The sequence below is a fragment of the Mesoplodon bidens genome, assembly GCF_964165515.1.
Source record: "Mesoplodon bidens genome assembly, chromosome: Y".
Taxonomy (NCBI): domain Eukaryota; kingdom Metazoa; phylum Chordata; class Mammalia; order Artiodactyla; family Ziphiidae; genus Mesoplodon; species Mesoplodon bidens.
This window is the reverse complement of record NC_138180.1, coordinates 52,370,070-52,397,305: the sequence shown is the minus strand read 5'-3', so window position 1 is coordinate 52,397,305 and position 27,236 is coordinate 52,370,070. Positions and strand designations below refer to the sequence as shown.

Genomic DNA, 27,236 nt, shown 5'->3' with positions numbered 1-27,236 from the left:
TCACTTTGCTGTACACCTGAAACTAACACACCATTGTAAGTCTACTATACTCCAATAAAAGTTTAAAAAATAAAAAATAAAATAAATCTGGTGCTTCCAACCAGTTCTTTTTTTTTTATTTTTAAAAATTTTACTGAAGTATCATTGATTTACAATGTTGTGTTTAATTTCTGCTGTACAGGAAAGTGACTCAGTTACACATGTACACGTTATTTTTCATATTCTTTTCTGTGACAGTGTATCACAGGGTATTGACTATAGTTCTGTGTATAGTTCTGTGTGCTGTTCTGTGTGCATCCCCTGTTGATCCATTCTATATACGATAGTTTGCATCAGATTGTACTGTAATATATATATCGAGATGTATGTAAAATTTATACATTTATATATAAGTAATATATATCATATATAATATAATTTCTATCTGAAAGGTGTAACTCAGGTGTATGCAATTGGAAACAAAATGCTTCCCTCCACACAGAGGGGTTCTTTTCTAGAAGCCTATATCCAACCACTTCTTACACAGCTCAGGTGGAAAACACGGAGAGAGGGCCAGGTGAAAGTTGCTTCTCTGGCCCCAGCATCCTCAGCCAGACTAACTGTCCAGCCACCTACAAAGAAACTGAGGTCCACGGATACAGCACGTCTCTTTAAAGGTACAGGGTCTTCAAGCCGCAGAAGCAGAGATTAAACATGGGTCTATGCTCTGATCGTTGCCTTGGCGCTCTGCTGGGTCTGGCGTTGGCGTCGCCCTGCAGAAGGGTCCTGGGGAAGGACCCCGGGCAGGGAGTGTCCTGCCTGCACCCAGGGTTGGCGCCTTTGATCCTGGTGCATCTCCCATGTCCGCGGGAAGCAGACCTGCCAGGCAGGTGTGCCAGCTACCCAAAGCCCAGGACACCCATTGGTGCGGGGCAGCCACCTGTTTGCCCAGCATCCTGAGGCTGATTGGCAGCGTAGCGCAGGGAGGCGGGCTCCCCAGGATGCCTTTCAGCGTGCAGTCACACGCCTCTCGGGCTCCGGGCTGTGCAGTTTGGGACGGAACGCCCAGCCCTTTGGATGCTGGCAGAGGCACTCAAGTTTGGTTCATCCTTTCTGCTTGGAGACATTGCCTGTTTCCCTTGCAAACTGAGAAGCAGAAGTCAGCACATCCGTCCAGCAAGGGTGGGGTGGCCAGATAGCCCAGTGCGCACACTGAAGGCTCACCTGAACAGAAGCCGAGGATGCAGCCCTGGTGGGGCCTCTTCTACCTCACGTTCCTGTGTTTTCTGATGCACATCCGAGGTAAGGAAGGGTTTCTTCTGGGGAGAGCTGTGTGGGTGTGCATTTCTATCTGGCTGCTTTAAAAAAAAAAAAAAAACTGCCCCAAACCACTTCCACTCAGGAAATGGCTCTAACGTGCCAGATTGTAGAAAAACAAAAAACAGAAAACAATAGACCAAGTATGATGGCTTTGAGGGGAGAAAAAGGGGCTGGGTACCAACTCGGGGTCTGGGAATTGGATCCAGAAGTGTGGGATGTGGAGTCACAACTCTTAGAAGCGAACTGTTTTTGGTGTCTGCTTTTGATCTCTGTGTGTCACACATGGAAAAAAGTGACCCATGTTCCTGGGGCGTGTTGGGAGTTTTCAATTCCTTGTTTTCGATTTAAAATATCAGTGCTGCGTTTCTGTATGGGGACAATGGAACGGAGACACAGCTTGGTTTTGTGGGACCGATCACCCAAGATTGGGTTTGCTGGAAGCGCAGCCTCCGTTCAGGTGTTTAGACGTTTCTCATCAATGTCACCCCTCCTCTTGGCAAATTAAAAGCATCTGAATTGTTTACGCCCCAAACTTCAATACAGGCTCTTCTGGTGATGCCAGGATTTTGGTTTGTCGGAGAGCAGAGGTGGGGAGGGACCTAGTTTGGGAACTATAATTTACCCATGACATGTCGGATTTAATAGCAATTAAATAAGCTCCTTTGGTCCTTTGAATTTTAGGAGAGGGAGGCCCAGGCGGGATTTAAGAGTGAGAAGTGTTGTAGGTTAGGAATTTAAAGGATTTTGTTTGGATGGCATTCTTGTGGCATTTCCTGTTTACCCTGTTTGAGGATGGTTGTTTAGGGGCAGATGTGGTTTTGTGAGACATCCTGGCACCCAGAGCCCAGGATCTTCCCCGAAACCCTTCCAGGATTCCTTGCTGTCTGCACATCTTGCCCCCCGGCACGTGGGTCACGCAGAAACGCAGTCCAGGCGCTTCTGTTTGCAGGGAGATGTTAGTCCGTGAACTGACACCAGGGCTGAAGGAAGAGCAAAAGGGCAGAGCTCTGACTCTACACAGACCCGCCCAGAAACCAAGACAGCAAAACCTGTATGAGCATTTATTCCTGCTGCTGTGCACACAGTAGGAACTGTGGGTTTACCTGCGGGCTCAGGCAACTCAGCCTCCTACCAGGCACGGTCGGTTTGCTCCTTTGGGGATCATGGGATGTCAGATTCCTTCAGCTCCTCATGTGAAGTTGATCCAACTGGCATCTCCTTGGAATGTTTTGGGGCTTCACCCATGGGGGTCAAGGTTCAAGGCCACCTTCTCTCCTGCCTGTGGGAAGAAGCAGACAGGGGTTCTTCTATGACTCCCCCCATAACTGAGGCTGTGATACCCGTGGAGGGTGAGGACCTCCTGGACCTTGGGGGTTCAGTCAACTGGAGGGTGAAAAGAGGATCTCCATCCCCTGAAACTGAGGATGATTCCTGTTTGCATCATGAACTTCTAAAGTGGGGTCCCCAGACCAGTGGCACCAACATCCCCTGGGAGGTAGTGAGATATGATGTTTCAGAGTCACCCAGACTTCCTGACCTAGACTCTGCCTGTAGCCAGATTCCAGGCTGATTTGAATGCCCTTGAGGGTCTGAGAGGCACTGCGACAGAAGCTCTGAGGCTGAGGGGACAGCTGTGGTGTGGACCAGCGCGCCGTGAGTGGCCTGTCTTCAAACGGCTGTGCTGAAGACCCTCTCCTTTTCACCCCCTGGGTGACTGTCTCTGCCCCATCCCACTCCCCCAGGCTGTCGGAAGGTGCCTCCGCGATGGTTGAGAATCTCCTGTGGGTTTGAGTCTGTTACAGGATGACCTGTGTCCCCCGCAAATTCATATGTTCAAGTCCTATCCCCCAGGACCTCAGAATGGGACTGTGCTTGGAGATGGGGGTCTTTAAAAAGGTGATGAAGGGAAGATGAGGGGGAGGGGGAGGGGCAAGATAGGGGGAGGGGCTTAAGAGTTACAAACTATTACGTATAAAATAAGTTCCAAGGAATTCCCAGGTGGTCCAGTGGTTAGGACTCAACTCTCTCACTGCCGAGGGCCCGGGTTCCATCCATGACCAGAGAACTAAGATCCCACAAGCCACGCAGCCAAAAAAAAAACAAAAACAAAAAATCCCAACTCCTAAAATAAGTCACAAGGATATATTGTACAGCCCAGGGAGTATAGTCACTATTTTATAATAACTATAAAAGGGGTATAACCTTTAAACGTTGTGAATCTCTATGTTGTACACCTGAAATGTATGTAATATTGTACATTAGCTATACTTCAATTTGAAAAAGAAGACTTAAACAAATTAAAAAATTTGTAAAATAAAATGAGGTCACTAGGGTGGGTCCTGATCCCATAAGATGGGTGTCCTTATACAAAGAGGAGATTAGGGACACACAGAGGGACGACCCCGTGAGGACACAGGGAGGAGACGGCCGTCTACACACCCAGGAGAGAGGCCTCAGGAGGGACCAGCCCTGCCGACACCTGGATCTCAGATTCCAGCCTCCAGAACGGGGAGACATAAATGTCAGTTGTTTCATCTGCCCAGTTGGTGGTATTCTGTTATGGGACCCCCCAAAAAAGATAAAAGTTCTTATCCTGCAAAGGGAGGTCCCTGGACCTACAACCGCAGTACCTTTAGGAGCTGGTAAGAAATGCCACCTCCTGAAGCAACCTAGACCTGACATAGTAGTGTCTGTGTGTCACCCGTGTCCCAAGGGATCCCTGTGCACATGTCACTCTGGGAAGGCTGGTTTAGGACACGCCATCCGACGCCGCTTCCTCAGATGGCCTGCAGCGTTTTCCCCAAGTCTCCCATTTCATGACGCATGTCTTGCCTTTTTGGGCAGATAATCATTCCTTACTGCGTTGTGACCAAATACCTCTCCTCCTGGGGACTCTGTGCATTGGTACAGAGGGCTTCCGTCTGCAATGTGCTAGAAGGGCCCTTTGGGACGTCAGGAACCCAGACAACTGGTAGACATTTTGGGGCGAAACTGGGCTGCTATCAGGGGCTGAGGTCATGGAGGAGCTGTGTGGAGTGTCAGTCACCAAGTATCTGGATATTCACGTCGAGCTGTGCAGGGTGAGAACCCAGCTCTCTTTAAGAATATTTGCTGTCCTGCAGGAAACCGAAATGTCAGGAGAAACTAGAGACTGGAATGGACTTGGTGACACAGCTGTTCCAGGAGCAGGAGGTGGAAACCTGCCGGTGATGCACCAAGACCCACTGGGAACAATTCCCCACTTGGACGCATCCCTTCCTTTTCTCCCTTGTAAATCTGAACCGCTAACCTAGGCAGATGCTTTCTTTTCTCTACTCCATGAATCTCAGCATCCTGGGAAAGAGCTGCTGTAATATGCTTTCTGTACATATTTTTTTAAAAAATTGAAGTATGGTACTTTTATTTTATTTTATTTACTTATGTATGTATATTTATTTATTTATTTTTGCCTGCATTGGGTCTTAGATGTGGCACACGGGATCTTTGCGGTGGCGCCCGGGCTTCCCTCTAGTTCGCGGGCTTGTCTCTAGTTGTGGCCTGCAGGTTCCAGAGCGCGTGGGCTCCATAGTTTGCGGCATGCAGGCTCTAGTTGAGGCGTGCGGTAGTTGAGGCGTGCAGGCTCAGTAGTTGCAGCGCACAGGCTTAGCTGCCTCGCCGCATCGGGATCTTAGTTCCCAGACCGGGGATCGAACCCACGTCCCCTGCATTGGAAGGCGGATTCTTTACCACTGGACCACCAGGGAAGTCCCCTGAAGTATAGTATTTTTAAAGACAATTGAGCCAGAGTCAAAAGGGGCACCTTCAATTTGCCTGAAGCAAGTCGGGATTTGTTCCCTGGGAGTCCTGCTTCAGCTGGGTGAAATCTCTCAAGGACAAGAGAGTCCTACAGACTATGGCATGCAAAGTGGCTTAATCTGTGACCGCTGATTCCCGGAAGGACTGGCTTAAATTAACCCACGCTTCAGATGAAGCCTGTAAATTCCTATGGAAAGCAATTGTCCTGAAGCGCAGCCCTTCCCGAAGGGGACACAGATACAAGGACACTGGCTGGAATAATAAAATCTAAGATCCTGCCTGCCTGTGAGGGGTGGCATTCTTATCCCCTGATGGACCCACTCAAAGGTAATTAAATTCAGCACCTATAAATTCTGCTGCTAACGGCTGTAATTGGTGCCAGGGCTTTAGATAGTAATCAGTTTCCCCCCCTCTTCTCAGAGCTAGCCTGGGGCTGGTTTTCTCCTTCAGAAGGAATAATTCAGGGGTTAGTGGGAACTGTGCCTCTATCGTGGTCACTGCCGTGGAGGCGTGGTGGGTTTTTTCTAGTGCGTGGTGTCATCCTCGGCACCGTGCCATGATTATTCCAACAGCTCTGCCCTTTGCAAAAATGCCCTTTGTCCTGTAGGCTTGTGGGTCTGAGAAGTTCAGAGAAGCGAACTCTGATACAAAGCATCTTAGAATCTTGTTGGGGTAGAATTTGACTGGGGAGGGAGGGGATTGGTTACTAGAGATAACGAAAGAATTCCTGCAAGTGCCACTCAGGTGGTCTCAAAATCCGTCCTAAATAGCTTTTTTTTTTGGAGGGTAGGGGGTCTTGGGTATGATGCTAAGACCTCCCACCCAGCAGCATGAGTCATTTTAGACCCCCATCTCCAGGAATTCAGCAATGGGTGACCAGCATTATGATCCCAGAACCCAGGCGGCTGCTTTCCCCTCGGTGTTTACAGATCCCAGAACATGTGGGATTGATTAGAAACCGCCGAGCCAGCTAAACTAAGCAGATCAGAAACACGTCTTATGTTCCCAGCCCCGTGTTAGGCTCTGAGTGGAAAAAAAAAAAAAGCTAGTGGAAGTAATTGCCCTGGGGAGCTGCATCCCCCCTGCCCCCCAGATCCACCGAGATGGAGCCTCTGAATCAGCATCGTCCACCTGAGTGATGCGCCTGGCAGGGCTGCACCCGGTGGGGCTACAATTTGAAAGCACATGGGGAGGGTCTTGGCTGCAGCCCCTCTGGAGAGCAGAGGGCGTCGGATGCACGCCAGCCTGGCCTGCGGGACTGGATCGTTGCCAAGCCGAGGGTAGGGGAGCGCCTCATACTGGGTGCGGTCCGCCGGCTTTGTGCGTGAGTCACGGCCACGGGCCTCCCAGTAGCGCCACAACTAGGGACAGCTGCCTGCACGACCTCTCCTCGTCAGAAGCATCTCCAAACGGAAGGAGGCTGCTGGAAAGAGAAGGGGACACAGAACGGGGTTAGGGCAGGGTGGAGGGACGTGGCTGTTCTCAAAGCCCCAGAGGGCGCTCCCTGGCTTCCGGCTGCAAGCAGGCCAGCTGGCGAGCCTACCACATCCCCAGAGACGACCCAAGGCCCTTTTGGAAAACAGCCAGCTCCCGCCCAGCCCGTTGGGTGTGCAACGGATTCGGGAGAGGCCTGGAGGAGACAGATAGCAGAGGCTTCGATCATCTCAGAACAGGGAGTGGCCTGACACTCAGGTTGGAGGACACGGTTTAGGGGCTTCTTTACGGGATGCCTGGGACGAGCCTGGTGAGAGTCCTTTGTAAACTGTCAACAGGCGATTAGAATGCAAATTCCAGAGCTGTCCTTGTAGCTGAGGGCACTGTGGGCCCTGCGCCGGTATCTGTCCTTTCAAACGGGGAGGGAGGGTCAGCCACAGCCCCACTGGCAGCCCTGGAAGGAATGTATCTTCAGAATCCCCAAGGCTGACGCTGATTCCTGTCCCTCAGCCCCCGGACAATGACCCAGAGCAGAGAGTGGCCAGCTTGTTCCCCAGAAGAGGACCTGGCAGAAGCTGGCGGGACACAGACCCTGGCCAAAGAGAGGGGCGATGGGGACAGATGTGGGACCTCCCTGTGTCAGAGACGGCTCTCCGGGGTTTGGCCTTCTAAACGTACCGAGCCCCGGCCTCCAGTCCGGACCGTGAGGCTGCCGGTGGGTTCGCTCTGACCTCAGCTCTTCTGCTGTCCAGTGCCTGGGCCGGTCCCAGCTCCGGAAACCCCTGCCTGGGGGTGTCCACGCACCGGGGTCCCAGTTCCCTTGACAAGCAGCCCCAGAAGCTGCCCCCATAGCATGCCAGCCGGGCCAGGCCAAGGGCTTCCCTGACCCCAGGCTGGACGGGTCAAAACGACCTCCAGGCAGACTCGGGGAGTCTAGGACGCCCAGGGTCTAGGAAAACGGTGTCCCTCCGCTTCCCGCCAGCCCCCTTCCAGGCACAGGGGCTGGGACTGGGGCTCCTGGAGGGTCTGGGTGCAAAACCTGACGTTGCCCTTAAGCTCCTGGAAACTCAGGCCCCTCGGCTGGGACAAGTGCATGGTCGTAACACTGACGTCCCCTCGTGGGCAGAAGAGGGATGCTCGGGTGACCTGCAGATGCTTGCAGTGGGACTTGGTACATAGTAGGTGCTCATAGACAGCTAAGCATCCTAATAGGCCCCCAGCGACGTTTTCGAGGCAGGTCTGGTGCAGGGCAGCAGGGGGCACAGGGTGGTGCCTCCAGGCCTGTCTGCACGTGGCAGCCGTCAGAGCCGAGGCCCTGGAGAGCAAAGCGCCGGGCGGTGAGCAGTCCGAGAGCCTGCCGGCCAGAGCGACAAAGCAGGGAACAGGTCGTGGGGGCCTGAGAGCAGTGTCTTTGCCTGAGGAAACCCTGCCCTGTGCAGATTTAGGATTTCACACTGAGATGCTTGAGCACGTGGATGGACCTTGAACACAGGATGCTCGGTGAGAGAAGCCAGACCCAGAAGGGCACACCGTGTGTGAGTCCAGAACAGGCCAGTCCACAGAGGCAGAGGGTGGGTCTGGGCTGTCAGGGGCTGGGCAGGGGGGATAGGGAGTGAGTCTTAATGCAGACGGGGTCTCTTTTGGGGGATGAACGTTTTCTGGAACCAGAGAGAAGTGGTGGTTGCATAGCATTCATTATAAACATACGAAATGTCGCTGGATTGCGCGCTCTAAACGGGTGAATTGTATAATCTGTGGATTCTGTCTCAACAAAGCTCTTTGAAAAAGCTCTTTTTTATCAGCCAAAGATGAGATACAAATTGGTCAGGAGCTCAGAGGTTTTCTGATCGGGCTTCTTTAGTTTTAGAGGCGGCGAAGGTGGTGGGTGGGATGTGTGTGGGAAGAAGCCCTTAAACTGGCAGGAGAGGAACCCTCAGCTCGTTAAAAAGGTTTTGTGGGGTTTTTTTGAGATAAAATTCACACGCATAAGAGTCACCCTGTGAACTCTTCGAAGGTGAAGAGTGCAGACATTTTTGTTTAGCACATTCACAATTTTGTGCAGCCATCACCACCATCGAATGCCAGAGTGCTCTTATCACCCCCATAAGGAGCCCCGTACCCCTGAGCAGTCGGTGCCAGTCCCCCGACTCACTTGTTATCCACCCGAGCTTCTCCGAGTTGAGCTTGTAAGAAAACTGAAATCCAGCCTCCGCTTCTCTCCAGAGCCTAAACTTCCTCATAGTATTTTTAGCAAGTCTGAAACTCGCATGCCAACAAAATTTCTGAGCCCCTGCACACTGGGAGGGAGCCGGGGTTGAAATGTTTGTGAAATGCTTGCAGGGGTGTCATGGAGAGGCAAGGGCAGCGTGTTTCTGGGCCTCAGTCCAAGATGCATTCTGCTTAGCCATAAAGGAAAATATCCACGGTTCCAGCCACAGAGCTGCCACCGTACCGCATTTCCCGAAGGCATCCCCTGAGCTGTAAACCGGGGTCAGAGTGTTTCCCAGTGCATAAACCACTATCTTCCACACGGCTCATGTGTCACCTCCTCCAGGCAGACCTCCAGGCCGGCTCACACAAGACGTGAAATTGCCCCCGCTGCCTTGTGGTCTCCACTGCACCCTGTCCCCACCTTTAGGGATATTCACGGGTCTCTCTCCCCTAAAGAACCAGGAAGCAGGGCTAGTGTCATTAAGGTCCCGTCCCCATTGGGTAACAGTGTGCCTGGATCAGAGTCACAGTTTGTAAATGTTTGCAGAATGCATGGGTTCTTTGGCTTTCCAAGACGTCTATGTGTTTTGCTCGAGGCAGCTGAGATCCTAGGAGCATCTCCCTCCTCTTTAAGATGGGGATACCAGGGACTTCCCTGGTGGTGCAGTGGTTAAGAATCTGCCTGCCAATGAAGGGGACACGGGTTCCAGCCCTGGTCCGGGAAGATCCCACATGCCGCAGAGCAAATAAGCCTGTGCGCCACAACTACTGAGCCTGCGCTCCAGAGCCCGTGAGCCACAACTACTGAGCCCACGTGCCACAACCACTGAGCCCGCGTGCCTAGAGCCCGTGCTCTGCAACAAGAGAAGCCACTGCAATGAGAAGCCACCGCAATGAGAAGCCCGTGCACCACAATGAAGAGTAGCCCCCGCTCGCTGCAGCTAGAGAAAAGTCCGCACGCAACAACAAAGACCCAATGCAGCCAAAAAAACATTTTTAAAAATTTTTTTAATTAAAAAAAAAAGATGGGGATGCCATTTGCAGCAACATGGATGGATCTAGAGATGATCATACTGAGTGAAATAAGTCAGACAGAGAAAGACAAATACCATATGGTATCACTTATACGTGGAATGTAAAAAATAATACAAATGAACTTATTTACACAACAGAAACAGACTCACAGACATAGCAAACAAACTTATGGTTACCAAAGGGGAAAGCGGGGGGAGAATAAATTAGGAGTTTGGAATTAGCAGATGTCAACTATTGTATATAAAATAGATAATTAGCAAGGACCTACTGTAGAGCACAGGGAACTGCATTCAATATCTTGTAATAACCCATAAGGGAAAAGAATCTGAAAAAAATATATATGTATAACTGAATCACTTTCGCGTACAGCAGAAACTAACACAATATTGTAGCTTAACTGTACTTCAATATTTGCTTCCCTGGTGGCACAGTGGTTGAGAGTCCGCCTGCCGATGCAGGGGACGCGGGTTTGTGCCCCGGTCCGGGAAGATCCCACATGCCGCAGAGCGGCTGGACCCGTGAGCCATGGCCGCTGAGCCTGCGCATCCGGAGCCTGTGCTCCGCAACGGGAGAGGCCACAACAGTGAGAGGCCCACGTACCGCCAAAAAAAAAAAAAAAAAAAAAAGACAGGGGTGCCGTCATCTTCCTTCGGAGGCGTCTTTGGTAAGGGCACAGCCTGCCAGGAAAGCTAAGATGTTGGTTTGACAAACACACCACAGGGGAGGTGGAGAGAGAGAGGGGGACTTTGGTCTTCCGCTGACCTCACAGTGGGGGGTGGGCTTGACCTTTGCACCAGGGAGGATGTCTGGGCAGATGGGGCCGAGGGGGTGGAGACAGGTGTCGGGGGCCCTGACGGTCCCATCGCGGTGTGACCTAGTGCCCTATGTCTCCCCACAGGTCAAGGTGACTTTGATTTGGCCGATGCTCTCGAGGACCCCGGTAAGTGCCCGTCTTTCTCTCGGAGATGCTGTGCTTCGCAGCCTGTGTCAGCTCTGCGGTGCCTCGGGGTTGGGGTGGCGGGGATTCCGAATTCCCGGGAGATGGACCTTCACATCCGGCCTTAGCTGTGGGGCTCCGTCTTATGTCTTGGTAGGTCTGGGCTCCCCAAGCCAGGGGTCCGCGCATACGCTGGAGGGTTTTCCTTCTCTTAAATGTGGTTCACCTCTACTCGCGGGGCATCTACGACTTGGAAGACCCCCCTACACCCCACCTGTGTGTGGCCACTACCCTTGAGGTCAGCTTCACCTTCTTGCCAGCTGGAAAGCTGACTGTACATCTCCTGGGCCCGGGAGGAAGGTCTGGATTAAGGCCCACAGTCAAGCTGGGTGGCAGGAGTGTTCAGACCTGGGGGGCTTGGGGAAAGGTTGTGACCTGCAGGCATAGTGGGAAGAAAGATCGGTGCTTGTCTACTCAGAAAAATCAGCTTCTTCTGTCATCAGGACAACCCCAGGTCACTCATCGCTCATCAATTACAGTGGATTTTCCGAGAAGTAAAGAAGGGACGTGATCACCAGACCCACTCAACTTAAAAAAGGATGACAACCAGGGCTTCCCTGGTGGCGCAGTGATTGAGAGTCCGCCTGCCGATGCAGGGGATGCGGGTTCGTGCCCTGGTCCGGGAAGATCCCACGTGCCGCGGAGCGGCTGGGCCCGTGAGCCATGGCCACTGAGCCTGTGCGTCCGGAGCCTGTGCTCCGCAACGGGAGAGGCCACAACAGTGAGAGGCCCGCGTACCACAAAAAAAAAAAAAAAAAAAAAAAAAACAGAAGCTTGAGAACCAGGGGACAGGGTGACCTCCAATACCAACCTGTCACCACTTCTCCACAATTTCCTAGAGATTATGAGCCGGGGGCGACACTTAGTACTTCTGTTCTCTCAAAGGAGCTGCTTTTTAAAATGAAAATACACCTTAGGAATAATAAAATTTTAACAATCTTTCCTCTCTAGAGAATGGCATTTTGCAAGATATTCATTATCTAAGTTTTTACATTTCTTATATGTTGGAAGTTTTACTATGTATTATTTTGTAATCAGAAAAATTGCAGACATGTAAGAAATAGAAAGAACAAAATAATGGATGAAGAAAAAAAGGAAAAGGATGACAACCAGTGATGCAAGACCTGCTCCCTCCCCAATTTTCCCCACTAACTGAGGCTTTTGCTAGTGGTAACCATGACAGAGCAGATATGAGATTATTGTCAGAGCACCAGACAAACCTAACGATGCAGGTCAAGGCTGACACACTGCTTCCCCCATCAGACTGCAGTGGTGAAGGGCTCAGTCCTCCCCAGAGTGGACGGGCTGCGAGGTCAGGGTTATAGGAGGGCCAGTGGTTGCAGCCACACTGCGGGGCATTGGGAGGTACCCCCCAAATTCAGCCTGGGTGGTCGGCACAGGGTCTGGGATGGATAAAGAAGGAGCACGCCCAGGGTAGGGCACACGCAGCTGAGAGCTGTGGTGCAGAATCATCAGAGGCGTTTTATCGATTAAAAAACATCATCAACCTGTGAACTGGCAATTCCCCTCCTAGGAAGAAAGGGAAGGATTGAAAGGAGAGACTCAGACACATACATGTTTATAGCGGCGTAATTCATCAAAGCCAAAAGGCAGAAGCCACCCAAATGTCCATGGACGGATGGATGGATAAACAGCCTGGGGTCCATGCACACAGTGGACAATGACTCAACCACGAAAAGAAGTGGAGCTCTGACCCAGGCTACCACGTGGATGGACCTTGAACCCACGATGCTCAGTGAGAGAGGGCTTTCTGCCGAGAGGAAGGACCCTGTCCACTGTGCATCTGGCAGTTCCAACCTCCCTTATCCTTGTCAGGTGCCACCCCTCTGAGCACCTTCCCCAAACCTCTTCCTCCTGCCCCTGTCTGGCCACCCACACTGCACCCCCAGACTCACTGAGCCTGGCAGACAGGTACTCTGCACCTGATGCCCCGTCCATGAGTGCTGACCTCAGGGAACCGAAACCACCTGGGAAGCTGTGGACCACCGCGTTTACACACCCCCGGCAACAACAGGCACTCCGCAAACTTTTGTCACGTGAAGAAACACGTGCAAGAAAGTGAGAGAAGCATTGTCCTGGAATTGGGGGAAGCTTCTCTCCAGATCTGCCTCTGCTCTGCAGGCATGTAGTCACCTTGCACGTTTGTGTGGCACCAGCTCTGCACCCCCCTGCCCTGGATGCTCTTGGTCTGTCGGTCTGTCAGTCATCCTGCTGGCGTCCGAAATCTCACTACCTCACCTCCTGCAAGGCTCAGATGAAACTTACTTCCTAAGGAGCTGAGCTGACCACCTCAGGAAAGCTTTGCTCCCCCAGCGGGACCTCTGCACAGCTCCCATGGAGACTGGGGGGCATGGGTTTTAAGGATGCTTTTGTCCCCCCCCAAATACAGAGTGGAATTTGTGTTCATATCATGTCTGTGTTAGTGCCTTGAAATTCTCATTGTTTATTAGGGCATTAACGATTCTTCCTTTGAGCTGCACGTAAATCCTCAATGCGTATTGAATGTATGTTCTCTCTTTGTCCACAGAGCCCACCAAGAAGCCGAGCTCAGGTGAGTGACTACCTGGCTGCACAGAAATGAGTCTGTGCCCCGGAGATGAGGTTTTTGAAGGTGTTTCCAGGGACGTGGAGTGTGTGAAAGAGAGGCAGATGTTTAAAGCAAAGCCTAGTCCTTGGGGAACTGGAAATCAAAATCACAGTGAGACATCATTCCTACTAGGACTGCTAGAATCAAACTATGGGCGATACCAAGTGTCGGTGAGGGTGTGGAGACGTTGGAGCCTTCGTGCGTTGCTGGTGGGGATAGAAAATGGTGCAGCCTCTGCGGAAAACAGTGGCAGCTGCTCAGAAAGCTACGTATAGAATTTCCCTATGATGCAACAGTTCTACTCCTGGGTATAGACCCATATGAACTGAAAACAAGGATTTCAACAGAAACACACACACTTAGGTTGATCGTGTATAATTCCTACATTAGTCCAGGAGAGAAAAATTAAGAATAAAGTTGATGAAAAGAATAATAAAGTTGATTGAATGAAGAATAAACTTGATTAACTAAACAGAGAAAAATGAAGAATAAGCTTGATTAAATGAAGAATAAAATAAACTTGATTGAATGAAGAATCAAGTAAACTTGATTAACTAAGTAGAGGTCCAGAAATTTTAAAAAAGAAAAGAAAGGAAAAAAGATAAAATAGTAGGAATAATGTAACATTAATTACTGTAGATGTAAAATGATTTAATGACTATGTTAAAAGACAGGGCTTAAAATCAGTTATATGCTATTAAACAAAGTGAAAGTAAATGTTTGGGTAAAGATTTGGAGGCAGATACTAACCAGAGGAAAATGGCATCATGTAGCAATGTCAGACAAAATAATCTTCAAGGAATAAACAGTTTTTTGTTTTGTTTTGTTTTGTTTGCATACAATGTAAAGGCTAAACGGTTACTTTTGTAACTGTGTGTATGCAGTTTTTTCTTTAAGTTCTACATTCTGAGGTTTTACTTCTAGCGGCTAAGTGATTTTTAGCAGCTCGATGGTGATCTGTAAGTCTGTGAGCAGCAACTGTGAATAAAATATAAGCTCTAGATCTTATTTTATAGGCTGCTACTGATGGAAGGACATTCTTCTCTTCTAAACATGCAGTGTTGTCTTCCCCACAGGTATCTACCCAAAGCTGACGCCTCCCTACCAGCCACAGCCTGGAAATCCGGACAACAGTGGAAGTAAGAATGTTCATTCATTTCAAAACAAGTTTGATGAAAGGTGCCTCTTTTTTTTTTTTTTTTTTTTTTAACTATGAGTTTTCATCTGGCTGCTTCTGAAGTAAGAACCAACTCAGCTTTTGCGGGGGCGGCGGGGAGCAGTTTGCATTATTTTCTTTCCACGTTGCTCAGACACTTGGAGAATACTGAGCATTTTGGGACGTTGTGCATTATTGTGCTGGAATTTTAATCAGGCTGGAGGACGAGTCTTTTTCTAGCTGTTTCCGTGGTTCCTAATAACTTGCCATGCACTGTGCGTTTTAGGTCATTTATCTTCAGTTTCTCCTTTGTTTTAAAAACTTGGCAGACACTGTGCCTATAGATCACCGAAAAAAAAGGGGGGGTGGCCAGGAGGGGGATAATATTAGCCAATAGCCCATAAAGTCCTCAGCAATTCAAAAACCCTAAAGACCTAAAAGCTGACCAGGCAGAGGTAACCAATGACACTGGCCAAGTTGACAGCTTGCGGAAGCTTCCTGGAAGCTTGGTGTGGCCTTGAGATGGGTGGAAATTCATCTCCTCTGCGGTGGTGATGGCCACGGTGAGGGAGATGTCACGAAAAGTAAGACGTAAGGTTCTACGAAGCTGTTACCTAATTGCAAAGCAACCCAGGCCACTAACTGCGTTAGTTAATGGACGCTTACGTTACTACTTTGTCATGCTTGATACCGAAACTTGGCCTCTGTACACCGGTGCCAAATTGAATCTCAGAGACAGAGTTTCAGGTGAAGTAGAAAAGAGTAGCTTCGTTGCTTTGCCTGGCAAAGGGGGACACAGCGGGCTCCTGCCCTCAAAACTGTGTCCCTACCTGGGGTGGGATTCGGTGAGGAGTTTTATAGCAATGGTTCAAAGGGTGGGGCTGCTGAGAAGGACCACGGTACCTGCAGGGCCTGCACTCCTTCAGTGTAGACATCACCTGGGCTCAGGTGGTCTCCTGATGGGCTTCTATGCTTCTCAGAGGTTATCAAACTGTGGCCTTCTCTTTGGAATGAAGAATGCTTTATCAAGTAGTTAACACCGTCCGTTTGTTGGGGGTTTCAATATCTGCCAAACAGTATTGTCATGTGTATCTCTTGAGGGGAAACCAGAACCCTTCCCCAAGGCTGCACTGTTGTTTCCTAACGGCTCCTCTCTTGTATCTGCATCCCCTCTCTTCCCTGATTAGCATCTGTCTGAACCTGCCCGTTGGAACTCAGGGAAGGTCATGGGGGCTAAAGGAAGCCTACTTCCTGTAATCAAGAAACGGGGGACACAGAAAGGCTTTTGTGCCCAGGAGCTCCACAGGGCCCTGCTCGGTTTCATCCCCCCCCCTTTTTTTTCCCCTCCAATTTTAACATCCTAGCTCCATGGATTCCTTTCTTGTAAAAATTCTTCCCAACCTTTTCAACAAACTATTGTCCGATGGAGCACTGTTATTCTACAAGGTGCCAATGGAAATACCTCCTGGGGAGTGTTTCTTGCTACAGTCTATTTGGGGATCTTGGTTTAAACGTGTTCCCATGGGCTTCCCTCCTACGTATGGGGTCCAGAGAGTGTTTGATGCTGGCCATCCTGTAAGATGAGTCACCAGGACCAGGGTGACTCATCCACCCCAGGGCAGGGCGTGGGTAACAAGCCTCACGCTTGGGAGGGGTCCCTCTGTGACTCAGGGTTCCAGCAGCTGACACATTCCAAATTAGAGGAAGGTTGCTTTCTGGCCTTTGTTTTCAAGCTCTGCTAAAACCCAGTGGGGAGATGCCTTTAAAATGGTGCCCGCAAATACTGAATTTATATTTGATATGAGTGATACGGCTTTTGGTATCAGCCTGACTGTCCCTTAGAAGCTAGTTCTGCTGATGGTTTATTGTTTATTGGGGAACACGTCTTGATTAAGAGGTTTTGGAACACTGATCAGACTCAGTGAATATGCTTTCTGCCTAACCCATTTGGAATGATTCATAATGAAATGATAAAACATGTAAAAACAGGGACGCAGGAAACTCAACACACACAGCAAACGAAGAGGGGAAAGAACTTGATTAGAACTTAAGTATGGAAACAGCGATACAGGAGTAGAATCTCTCCTTAAATTTCATGCTTGCCCCCGGCTCACCCAGTTCCTGTACGTGTCTCTTGATAAGAAAGGTGAGTCATTGAAGGTAGTGGTGAGCAGTCCCTTGAATACAGGGCGTTCTGGAACATTCTGCTGTGCAAGAAAGGCCCTGCAGGTGGAATGGGAGACCCTGGCAGAGACAGTGTTTTGTGCCAAGGCTCTGGGGCAGGAAGCTTGGGCTAATTTTGAAGGACAGATTAAGGGCATTTGTGACAAAAGTTAAGATTAACTCCAGTGAGGGAATGCACACACGCACAGCAGGAAGGGTAACACGTCATCAAAAATGTGAGATGCTTTTGTCCTAATATTAATGATGGGCTTTTGCAAACAACCTGATGTTTGAGATAACTCTAAACATTGGAACATTCACAGGGCAGCGTCTGCCAGATTCATTTCAGGAATCTGTGACCTTCTTGCTTTCAGAACCAAAGGAGGAGGTTCTGGGCACCGAGATCAACATGGTTTTTAAAGATTTGGAGATTCTGAGTACCAGAGGTTCTGTGAAAGCGATAAACAGCAAATATAAATAAGCTGGAATGTCATGTTGTATTTCGGCCTTTTGTATTGTGTGAATGGTTCACTGCGGGAAGATGTCATTCTTCTCCTAACATCACCTTGGTGTTGTCCAACAGATATCTATCCAAGGCCAAAGCCACTGCCACGTCCCCAGCCTGGCAGCTCTGACAACGTTGCAGGTGAGTCCAGAGTATTGAGACGCCTTCTGGAAGCATTGGGAAGGTTGCAACGGACCATCTTGGAACTCTGTCCTCGGGCGGTGAAATACGAGTTGGCGTTTGAACTATGCAGCGGTTCTTTAACAAGGAGTCCACCTGCTCTTAGCAATCCCTCTGTTGTTGGAGGAGGCATTTTGTTTTGTTTTGTTTTGGGCTGAAAGAATGCAATGCGCCCCAAAGACATCTCACGTCACTATGGAGGAAGGGGATGATCTTTGTCCTTGGTTGCTCTGTTTTGGGTGTTCCGTTGAGTTTTACTTCCCTTCTCAAGAGCCGTGTGGGGCCACGTTGCCTGTTCTTATAAGGACACCAGTCCTATGGGATCAGGACCCCCCTAATGACCCCATTTTACTTTAATCATCTCCTTAAACACCCCATGTCCAAATCCAGCCCCATCCTGAGGTGTTTGGGACCAAGACGTCAACATATTAATTTTATGGGGACACAATTCAGCCCATCACAGCTTGTGTCCACTTGGAAGAGGCCTTTATTAAATGACCTCTCAATATTTAACTCATACCCACATAGACTATTTCGCTTCAAAATGAGCCACCTTCGCACCAAGCATTTTGCTTTCATCTCAGATCTGTCTTTAAAAATTGCACTCCAGGGACTTCCCTGGCAGTCCAGTGGTTAGGATTCCGCACTCCCAGTGCAGGGGGCACAGGTTCAATCCCTGGTCAGGGAACTAAGATTCCGCAAGCGGTCAAAAAAGAAAATGCTGTCCGGACACAAGAAGGTGTAGAGAAATCTCCTTTATTCCTTACTAGCTGAGATGGCTGTTTGTTGTCTGTGTTTCTGTGGGAGACACTTCCTGGTCTCGGGGGCTGGGGTTTTCCCTGGTTGCCCTGGGAAGCGGGTTCGGACTTGCTGTTAGCAGACCCGCTGGATTTGCAGGGTGAGCCCAGAGCTGTCTCTGTGTGCTCAGGGGATGCCCTGGGGTGACCTTGTCCCTACCACTGTCTTGGGGAGAGGCAGGTGGGGTCTTTGCGGGATGTCACAGCCTCTACTTCAGGATCTTGGCTTTCTCGTCGGCACTTCCTTTGGAGATGTCACTGGGATTTCCTTCCTCTTCACATGGCCTTTCTGTCCTGCAGGGGGAGGACGCTACAGACCCAGCGACCATGGGAGTAATTATGGTAAAGGAGTTCTTCCTTTAAAGCTGCATGAGGAGAAATTCTCCTTCTGAAGAACTAAACCCCGTGTGGGCGCCGCTGGGCAGCATGTCCTATGGGTCCTGCATGGAAGCTCCCTGACCACCTGGGTTGCTAATATGTGTCCTCACCGGTCACCAAACCTGGGGAGGGCTTTGCCTGGGCTGCACATTGAAATCCTGTCAAGAATTGGAGGCCTGCTTACACGTGTTACTGTGCTTGCACATGTGTGTATGCACATGTGCACACCTGTGCGTGCATGCATGTGCATGTGCACGTGGCTGGGCGCACACATGGATGCCTGTGTTTATACATGTGGATATATGTTCACATGTGAACATCTGCGCCTGTGTATTGTGTCCATGCATGCATGCGTATGCATTTGAAATACACGTGCATGTGTGTGCACTATGTGCATGTACATAAAGGTGGCTGTGTGCATGTGTATATAGGAGTGTGGCTCTTGTGTGTTCACATGTACACATGTGGATGTGTACCATGCACATTTGTGTGGAGACATGCATATATGTGTCTGTGCCCATGTCCACATGGGCACAATGCATGTGATGCCTGCGTGCATGGCTGCATGTGTGTATGTGTGTGTTGGGTGCCTATGTGTGTATGGGTGTGCACATATATACACGTGGACACGTGCTTGTGTGTCGCACGTGTGTGCATCCGTGAGTATGTGTGCTTGTGTGTCGCACATGTGCACATCCATGAGTATGTGTGCTTGTGTGTCACACATGTGTGCATCCGTGAGTATGTGCCCTTGTGTGTCGCACGTGTGTGCATCCGTGAGTATGTGTGCTTGTGTGTGGCATGTATATATTTGGGGTGTGTGCTGCATGTGTGTGCACATACGTGTGGTATTCCCTGAGCCATGAGGTGAGAGCCACGCCCCCTCCACCTCCATTGGTCCCGCTCCCCGCTTAGCTGTAACGCCTGCATCTCCCCTTCCTAGCTCTCTCTGTCCCCACCTGCCCGCTGGGAGGTCAGCTCCGTGAGAGCAGAGGTTTGGTCTGCTCTGCTCGTGGCCACGTCCCTATCATCTTCATGGCACTGGCAGCAGAAGGCAGCCCGACCAGCTCTTCTGAATAAATGAATGACCGTGTGCTTGTCCCCTTCCAGGTGGAGATGGCCATTCCTCGTACGGCAACCCACAAGGTAACACACAGGGACGGGGCACCCCACCTTTCCCAGGAGCGAGCTCTCCACATCACTGTGGGATGAAGTGGGGTACACGTGTAATTATTTCAACCTGAGGGTGTTCAGGGAGCACCTCCTGTTCCCATGCTTGTCTGGAAGCTCCTGAACACACATGTCTGTCCTTCAGGGAGGGGTCCATCCTGTGGGGGTCAGAGAAGGAGGGCGAGGACTGTCCTCAGGCTGGAAGATGCCTCGGAGCCCTGAGAGCCCGGCTGGGGTTCGTGGACCTGCCGCTGGGCCACCAATGGTGTCCCTTTCATTGACCACTACTGACCGGTAGCCAAAATGGAGAGGAGAGGGGAAGTCATGGCATTCAGCCAAGGAGAACGCCCAGAGGGCACTGCCAGCCCCATCACAGGTCCAGCAGTGGAGGCTGGAGTCTGGATGGTGGGCTTTTGTTGTTTGTCACTGGGTGGATGGGGTCCAGCCTCTTGGTGATCTGGCATTTAGGTGGAGGGTGACAGTGAATCCGCCCAGCTGACCCCAAGGCTTTGGGAAGAAGAAAGGTATTGAGGTGTCTTTCCAACCTTAAGACCCTGTCCCCATGCAGAGTCTCAGTACTGCTATTTTCTGGGTGTATGGGCATTCTGGGGAAGTCCATGGATGCTTTTCTTCTCGTGGGCAGGAGGTGGGGCAGGAGGGGTGCATCTCAGGGCAAGAATCCAGGTCTGACACATGGTTTGATGGGGTCCACGGCAGGACAGAGGGACTCATCCTAGACTGGGGCAGAATGGAGGTGGGTAAGGATGCTCCTTGAGGGGACCATCTCCAAGGCCGGGTCTAAAGGATGGGTGAGAGGCAGCCAGGACAGGAGAGGTAGGTGCTGTGCTAGGTCGCGCTGGGTACACCCCCGGGAACAACAGTAGTTTATGGGGCCAGGGTGTGGAGTGTGATGGGCAGGGGGCAACACTGGTGACTGGCCAGGCGACCCCATGGGCACGTCTGCACTTTATACATGCTTCACGGGAAAAAGCCTGCCCCTATTTATACCTATGTGATGCATGGATCAGAGGGCCAGCGACGGTCAGGGAGATCAGTGTTGAGACCCACTTAGTTCTCAGACTAAAGAGGATGTTGTAGAGACAGTGCACATGGGGGTAAGAGGTCAGCCTGGAGGACCATTTGGTAGTCACCATTGATATCACGTGGTTGATTTGTATGGGATGGCAGAGAGGAAAGAGGTGTATCAGTTAGCAGTGCTATGTAACAAAAGAGCCCCAAACATAGTGATTTGAAACAACCACCATTGATTATGATTATGTGAGTCGCAACTGGGCTAAAACCAGCCCACATCCGTCCAAGAGGCCAGGCCAGGCTGGGCCACAAGGCAGCCAGACATGGTACCAGAGAATAAAGAGAAGCATGACCAGGATAAGAAGCATCACAGCTTCATGTCTGCCAGTTCTATTGGCTGAAGACCCAATTCTGAGGATGATGACCTGGACCCCCCCACCTCCCATGCCACCAAGCCACATGGTAGAGGGTGTGGATGGGGGGTTGTGAGCCCTGGAGAGCGGGGTCCAGCAGGGGACAGGGTGAGATAGCAACACAAGGCGGGGATAGATCCCTGGGCACCATGGTAACGCTCTTCCAAGCATCACGGGAGTCACATCCACGGCGTGGCCACTCATCCGTCACCTGCGACACGCCGGGCACTTGCCTGGATCTGATGTAGGACGTGGGTGGTTATTTTAGATGGAAGCAACGATTTGTTCTTCTGGGGAAGTGTTGATTTTTGTCATATCAAAGTTCCATACCTTGGATTTTGTGCAGGACAACCTAAGCTTCCCTTAAAAGCATTGATGTTTGCTATATGGTTGTGTTCAGAGCCCCAGCATGATTTGAGGATCGGGCTACCAGGCACTTCTTGGTTAAAAAAATTTTTTTGCATGAGTGAACATTCTATGTCCCCAAAGCTACAGATTCATCCAAATTCACAAATACATGAAAAACCATATCAAGCCTATCTTCTGCGCAAAACTGTTGGATGCCCCAGTCCGATAAGACTGGTTGGTAAGCTCCCCTCGGGTGAACGCCGAATCACTTCCTCGGGCTTCTTGTGTGAATTCCATCATCCTCCCGTGAATAGGACGGTGGGGAGGGCCAGGGATGTTATTGCAGAGCTATTTACAATCAGCGGTGTTCTGGCTGGCTGTGTTTCTCACAGACTATCTTGCTTTTCTGGATTCCCGCAGGCAACAGGATAGCAAACATCATGTCTCCTATCGTGTGCGGGGTGCTGGTGACCCTGGTGGGGGCAATAGCCAGCTATTTCCAGTACAACAGGAGGAGGAATTGTTGCAGGACAAACGGCAAGTTTCCCTCCCAATTTTATTTTCCCTAAGTGTAAAGCCTGATAAGTATATGAATAAATATCGCAAAACAGAAGCAGACTCACAGATACAGAGAACAAACTAGTGGTTCCCAGTGGGGAGAGGTAAGCGGGAAGCAGGGAGGAGCAAGATGGGGCAAAGAGAGTAAGAGGAACAAACTTCTGTGTATGAAATAGATAAGCAACAAGGATATGTTGTACAGCACAGGGAATAGAGCCAATATTTTATAATAACTTTAACGGAATACAATCTATAAAAATGTTGACTCGCTATGTTGCATGCATGAAACTGATATAATATTGTACATCGACTATAGTTCACTTAAAAATTATTTTAATAAAATAACACCCAGGCTTCCCTGGTGGCGCAGTGATTTAGAGTCCACCTGCCGATGCAGGGGACACGGGTTCGTGCCCCGGTCCGGGAAGATCCCATGTGCCACGGAGCAACTGGGCCCGTGAGCCATGGCCGCTGAGCCTGCGCGTCCGGAGCCCGTGCTCCGCAACGGGAGAGGCCACAACAGTGACAGGCCTGAGTACTGCAAAAAATAAATAAATAAAATAACAGCCAAAACAACTTACATCCAGTAAAGACAGTGGCACATCTTCACACGAATCATATGTATCTAGGAAATTTGTTCTTTTTTTTTTTTTAATTTTATTTATTTATTTATTTATTTATTTATGGCTGTGTTGGTTCTTCATTTCTGTGCGAGGGCTTTCTCTAGCTGCGGCAAGTGGGGGCCACTCCTCATCGCGGTGCGCGGGCCTTTCACTATCGCGGCCTCTCTTGTTGCGGAGCACAGGCTCCAGACACGCAGGCTCAGTAGTTGTGGCTCACGGGCCTAGTTGCTCCGCAGCATGTGGGATCTTCCCAGACCAGGGCTCGAACCCGCGTCCCCTGCATTGGCAGGCGGATTCTCAACCACTGCGCCACCAGGGAAGCCCCGGAAATTTGTTCTTAAAATGAAAAATGTTTCATTTTATTTAGAACTTATTACTTTTCAAAAAGTCCTTAAAGTAGTTTTGTTTTGTTTTCTTTTTAATATAGGCCTTTAGAGCTGATTTGAAACCACACCTAAATGATGGCTTTTAAGATCTCTTCTTGTTATACATTTTTTTAAATTGAAGTATATTTGCTGTACAATATTATATGTTACAGGTGTACACTATAGTGTTTCACAAGTTTTAAGAGTTATACTCCATTTACAGGTATTACGGAATATTGGCTATATTATGTTATAAAATTCTTTGACAAATATATGTTAGTTAATTTATTTAACTTATGATGAAAGGCTAAATCCTCTTGAATACAATCTGTCAAAAAAGTTCAAGCAAAATACATACTTTGATTTTGTGAGTAAAAGGTTTTCTGTCTGCTTTTCTTTAATAAGGCAATGTGTTTAAAACTATTGCAAATAGAGTTGAAAAGAGTCACCCGCAACGCGTCTGTGTGAGCTGTGTTCAAGTGTCACACTCAATAACTGATAGCATATGTTGAATTAAAAAATACTTTCGGGGGTCCTTCGCTGGTAATGTTATTTCTGATAAAGTCCAATGTAGACCCCCTTGCATAATGAGGGGGCTTTTAAAGCTGGGATTTTATTACGGACACACGGGGGACCTGAGAAATGCTTTCGAAAAGATGCTTACACTTTTATTAATTTTTTAAGGTTTTCTCATCTTAAGATTTGGTTTTACTGCCACAGACCCTACATAAGTAACTTGCTTTTGTTTTCAGTGAACTTTCAATCACAAGGGAGTCAGGAAAGATATTTGGGTGGAATCTGCAGTTTTTGGACCCTTCTCCCCAAAGAAAACCACAGAAGGACTAAATGGCAAACCTTTCTGTAGAAAGGTGCACAGACCCCAGGGAAATGGGTTGGGGCCAGGGCTGGGGGCGTGCTGGGACTTTCTGCTTCACCTTTGGGTCCAGGCTTCCGGGTTTGAAGAATAACACGCCCAAGGACGGGTGGGTAGCCGTCCTTGGGAGCAGACATCCTGTCTGCTGATCCTTGAATGCCGTAAAGGGAAGATGGGCGGGGTGTGGGTGGAGAGGGGGTTGCTTTATTGCAGAAATAACAGCTCACATGTTAACTCGGGGTCTCCCAAGGTTTGGTCCTGAGACCAACCATGTCTGAATCTGTCTGTGTTTTGCCAGGGGGCCTCCACCTCCAGGAAGGAAGCTATAAAACAGAAGCCTATTCCAGGAGTATTTTTTTAAGGATTTGGGCAAAATCCTCAAAATCCCAAAACCTGCCCTTGGCCTCCCTCTGCTGGTGGGTGGGGGGTACTGAGCAACCCCCTGGCCGGGGCGAGCCTTGGTGTACATAACCCCGGACCCTGAAAGTTTGGGGGGCGGGGGACAAACAGTTTATGAAGAACAACATTACTTTCTGGGCACCATGCCTTATCATTACAGAGACACTGTGCATTAATTTCGCTTGCATCTTTGGTCAAACTCTGTAAGCACTTGTGACCCTGGGAGCTCAGGGCTGAAAGTGGGCAAGGAAAGTGAGGTATCATCTCAGACACAAATGTAAGGGGGTGGGGGGAGCCCCAACAAGCGAAGTCACCAAGATAAATACTATTTTAGTGCCATATTTAAAAAAAGATAACAAACTGGCAAACTACAGCCTGCAGGCTTGCTGCCTGTTTATGTCAATAAAGTTTTACCGCAGCCAGAGGCAAGTAAGGCACCATATACAAATGCAAGACGGGATCCCACGTCTATTTCACATTTTGATACTATGCTCACGGTGGGCTTTTCTGGGCATTCATTACGATTTTTAAAAAAAGACACTGCATTCAAGTATTACGACATCTGAGTTTTCTGGCACCTGCTACAACTTGGTGTCCACTCACCTCCCCCTAGTTGAATTTCTGAAGCAGGAGCAGTTTTTATTCTGTTTTGGATCATGCCTTTCCCGTTTATCTGAGGCGGAAGCCCATTTTGGTTAAAGCAGTGTCCTGTCTTGAAGCTCCCTCCTGCCTTTTTGGGGACTACATAAAATACACGTCAAATAGAAAGCAGTAAAAAAGATACCAGTGCTTTAAGATCAATCCGTAGAGTTTTTTTCTTTTTTTCCTGGCTATGACATCTTGCATCCAATCTTTCCTTACAGAACCAGAAAACATCTGAGGCCCTCAAAATCCACCCTTTGCTTTGAGAAAAGCTCCACCCAGACAAGAACCGCCTTCATCACTGCCGTGCAAAGTTCCTTTCCTTCTTGGCTTAAGCAGCTGCCCTGAAGGGTTTTCTCTCCTGTTTGCAGTAGACGTGCTCCCTAACCAAGAATTCCTAATTCCTCAGACACATCGATCATGATAAGGTAGAGAGCTGGACCTTGGGTTGTAAAAAGATTGCTTGATCTGTTGTTCCATCGTGAATCTGGACAGAGATTCCAGCTCTGGAATGAGCTCCGAAACTACCTCCTGGTGTGACCTCAGGCCATGGACGTGGTCACAGAGCACAGGGGCAGCAGAATGGCACCAGGGTCTTGGGCGGGAATGCCATCAGCTTCTAAAAGATGGAGACTGCTGTTTGGGTTTCCAACAGGCTCGGGTAAGAAGCTTGACTGATGCTGTAAGTTCCTTAGTTATGTCAGGAATCCAGACCCGTTCATCACCACCCGTGAATCGGGAATGAGTGATTTCCGACCCTAACGGCAGAATTTGAACATTATTTCAGCTCACAAAAGTATTGTCACCTGCACAGGATGAGGCTGCATTGGGGAAATTTAAGTGCAAAATCGCTGATGTGGAATCCGTCTCGGGGAAGAGATCATGGGGTGCTTTTTTCCTGTGAAATAGTACAGTTTCTACATTTTTTTGGAGAACGTGGGGTAGAAATAGAGATTTGCAGATGTTGAGGCTTTTCGTATTATTTTTGGTCTTTGATCCTCTGTGGGTACCAGTTCTTAAGGCGACGGCAGTGCTTTCCTTGGTTTATACTTTTCTGTTTACTGGACTACTTCTATCCTCAAATATCTAAAACGTATACTAGCTGTTTGCTTCTATTTTAGTAATACTTTAGGGGAGAGGAAAAAGGATGGTTTGGGCAGATTAGTATAGTTTGATTCAACTGAGATTAATGCTGATAGAATTTTAGAGTTTAAATATTAGAACCAAAGAGGAAGCCAGTCACTAGAATCTGGATCTCATAAAGAGGACACATTAAAATTCCAAATATGCATGCTTTTGCTCACCCTTAAGGATTGAGACCTAGGTCTCCGAAGAGAAGTTGAAAGCAGAAAGCGTTTGAAAGAGCGTCCCCAAAATGGAAAAGAACTTAAAACTAAAGCTCCCGATTAGATGTCTCAGAATTGCATGACTTCCGTCCTGGATTTACAAAGATTTGAGCCATTTGAAGACAGCCTGTATTTCCTATTTTAATATGAATATCCTAGGATTCTTCCCAAATCTTGTTGAGCTTCCCCATAACTGAGGATGATCACTAAACACATCCCATATATGAGTTTTAGTGGGGAGTTTAATTTAACTCTTGTTAAAAAGTGTGTATGTACACACACAGATTTACACACAGATGCACATAAATGGAACTTAAGCATTTTTAAAGGTAACTCCACCCATTTTCTGTAACCGTCATGGGCAACTCTTCATCATTTAAAATACATGTAAGAGAAAAAAAAATCGGCCTTGTTGGTTGTGTTCTCTTTGCTCTATTTTGCATGTATAACCATGAGACAGCGGTGAAAGGGTCAAAGAGTCATGAAGCTACGTAGCTTTGCATGCATCCAGGAAATCCCTTTCTACTCCGTTGTGCATCCTTTGGGTGCATGGCCTTGGAGGATTATGGCTGAGATGGTCCCCCCCCGCCAGCTCCGATGGACCCAGTAGTTGCTTGAGAACCAGAGGGGCATCTGTCACCTTCCAAAGGAAGAAATGGTCTCCTCAGTACCATGTGGAACAAGATGGGTTATGAACACATAAAGAAACATATAGTTAGAGAACAGCAGGATGAACGTCACCCCGATGACAAGAGGAAAATATGGTTAGTGTTCAATGTTGTTGAAATTAAAGTATGTGAATAATGATCTCTCGGGAAGCCTCTCTTTAAGGCATCACCAGGACCACCCAGAGGACGTTTTTTCCAAGCTGAAAAGAGGAGAAAAGTCACAATTAGCTGCAATCTCCA

General features: G+C 49.1%; 1 protein-coding gene across 1 annotated transcript; it reads left to right on the top strand.

The window, feature by feature from the left end:
• The first annotated feature begins 980 nt into the window (after positions 1 to 980).
• On the top strand, positions 981 to 25,835 carry LOC308609696 (glycoprotein Xg-like). The gene is made up of 9 exons (XM_081223406.1): positions 981 to 1,281; positions 10,673 to 10,714; positions 13,320 to 13,343; positions 14,456 to 14,518; positions 17,282 to 17,344; positions 18,481 to 18,522; positions 19,669 to 19,704; positions 21,942 to 22,058; positions 25,204 to 25,835. The coding sequence occupies exons 1-9, from the start codon at positions 1,221 to 1,223 to the stop codon at positions 25,218 to 25,220; spliced, it is 465 nt and encodes a 154-aa protein (XP_081079532.1). The 5' UTR covers positions 981 to 1,220; the 3' UTR covers positions 25,221 to 25,835.
• The last annotated feature ends 1,401 nt before the right edge of the window (positions 25,836 to 27,236 follow it).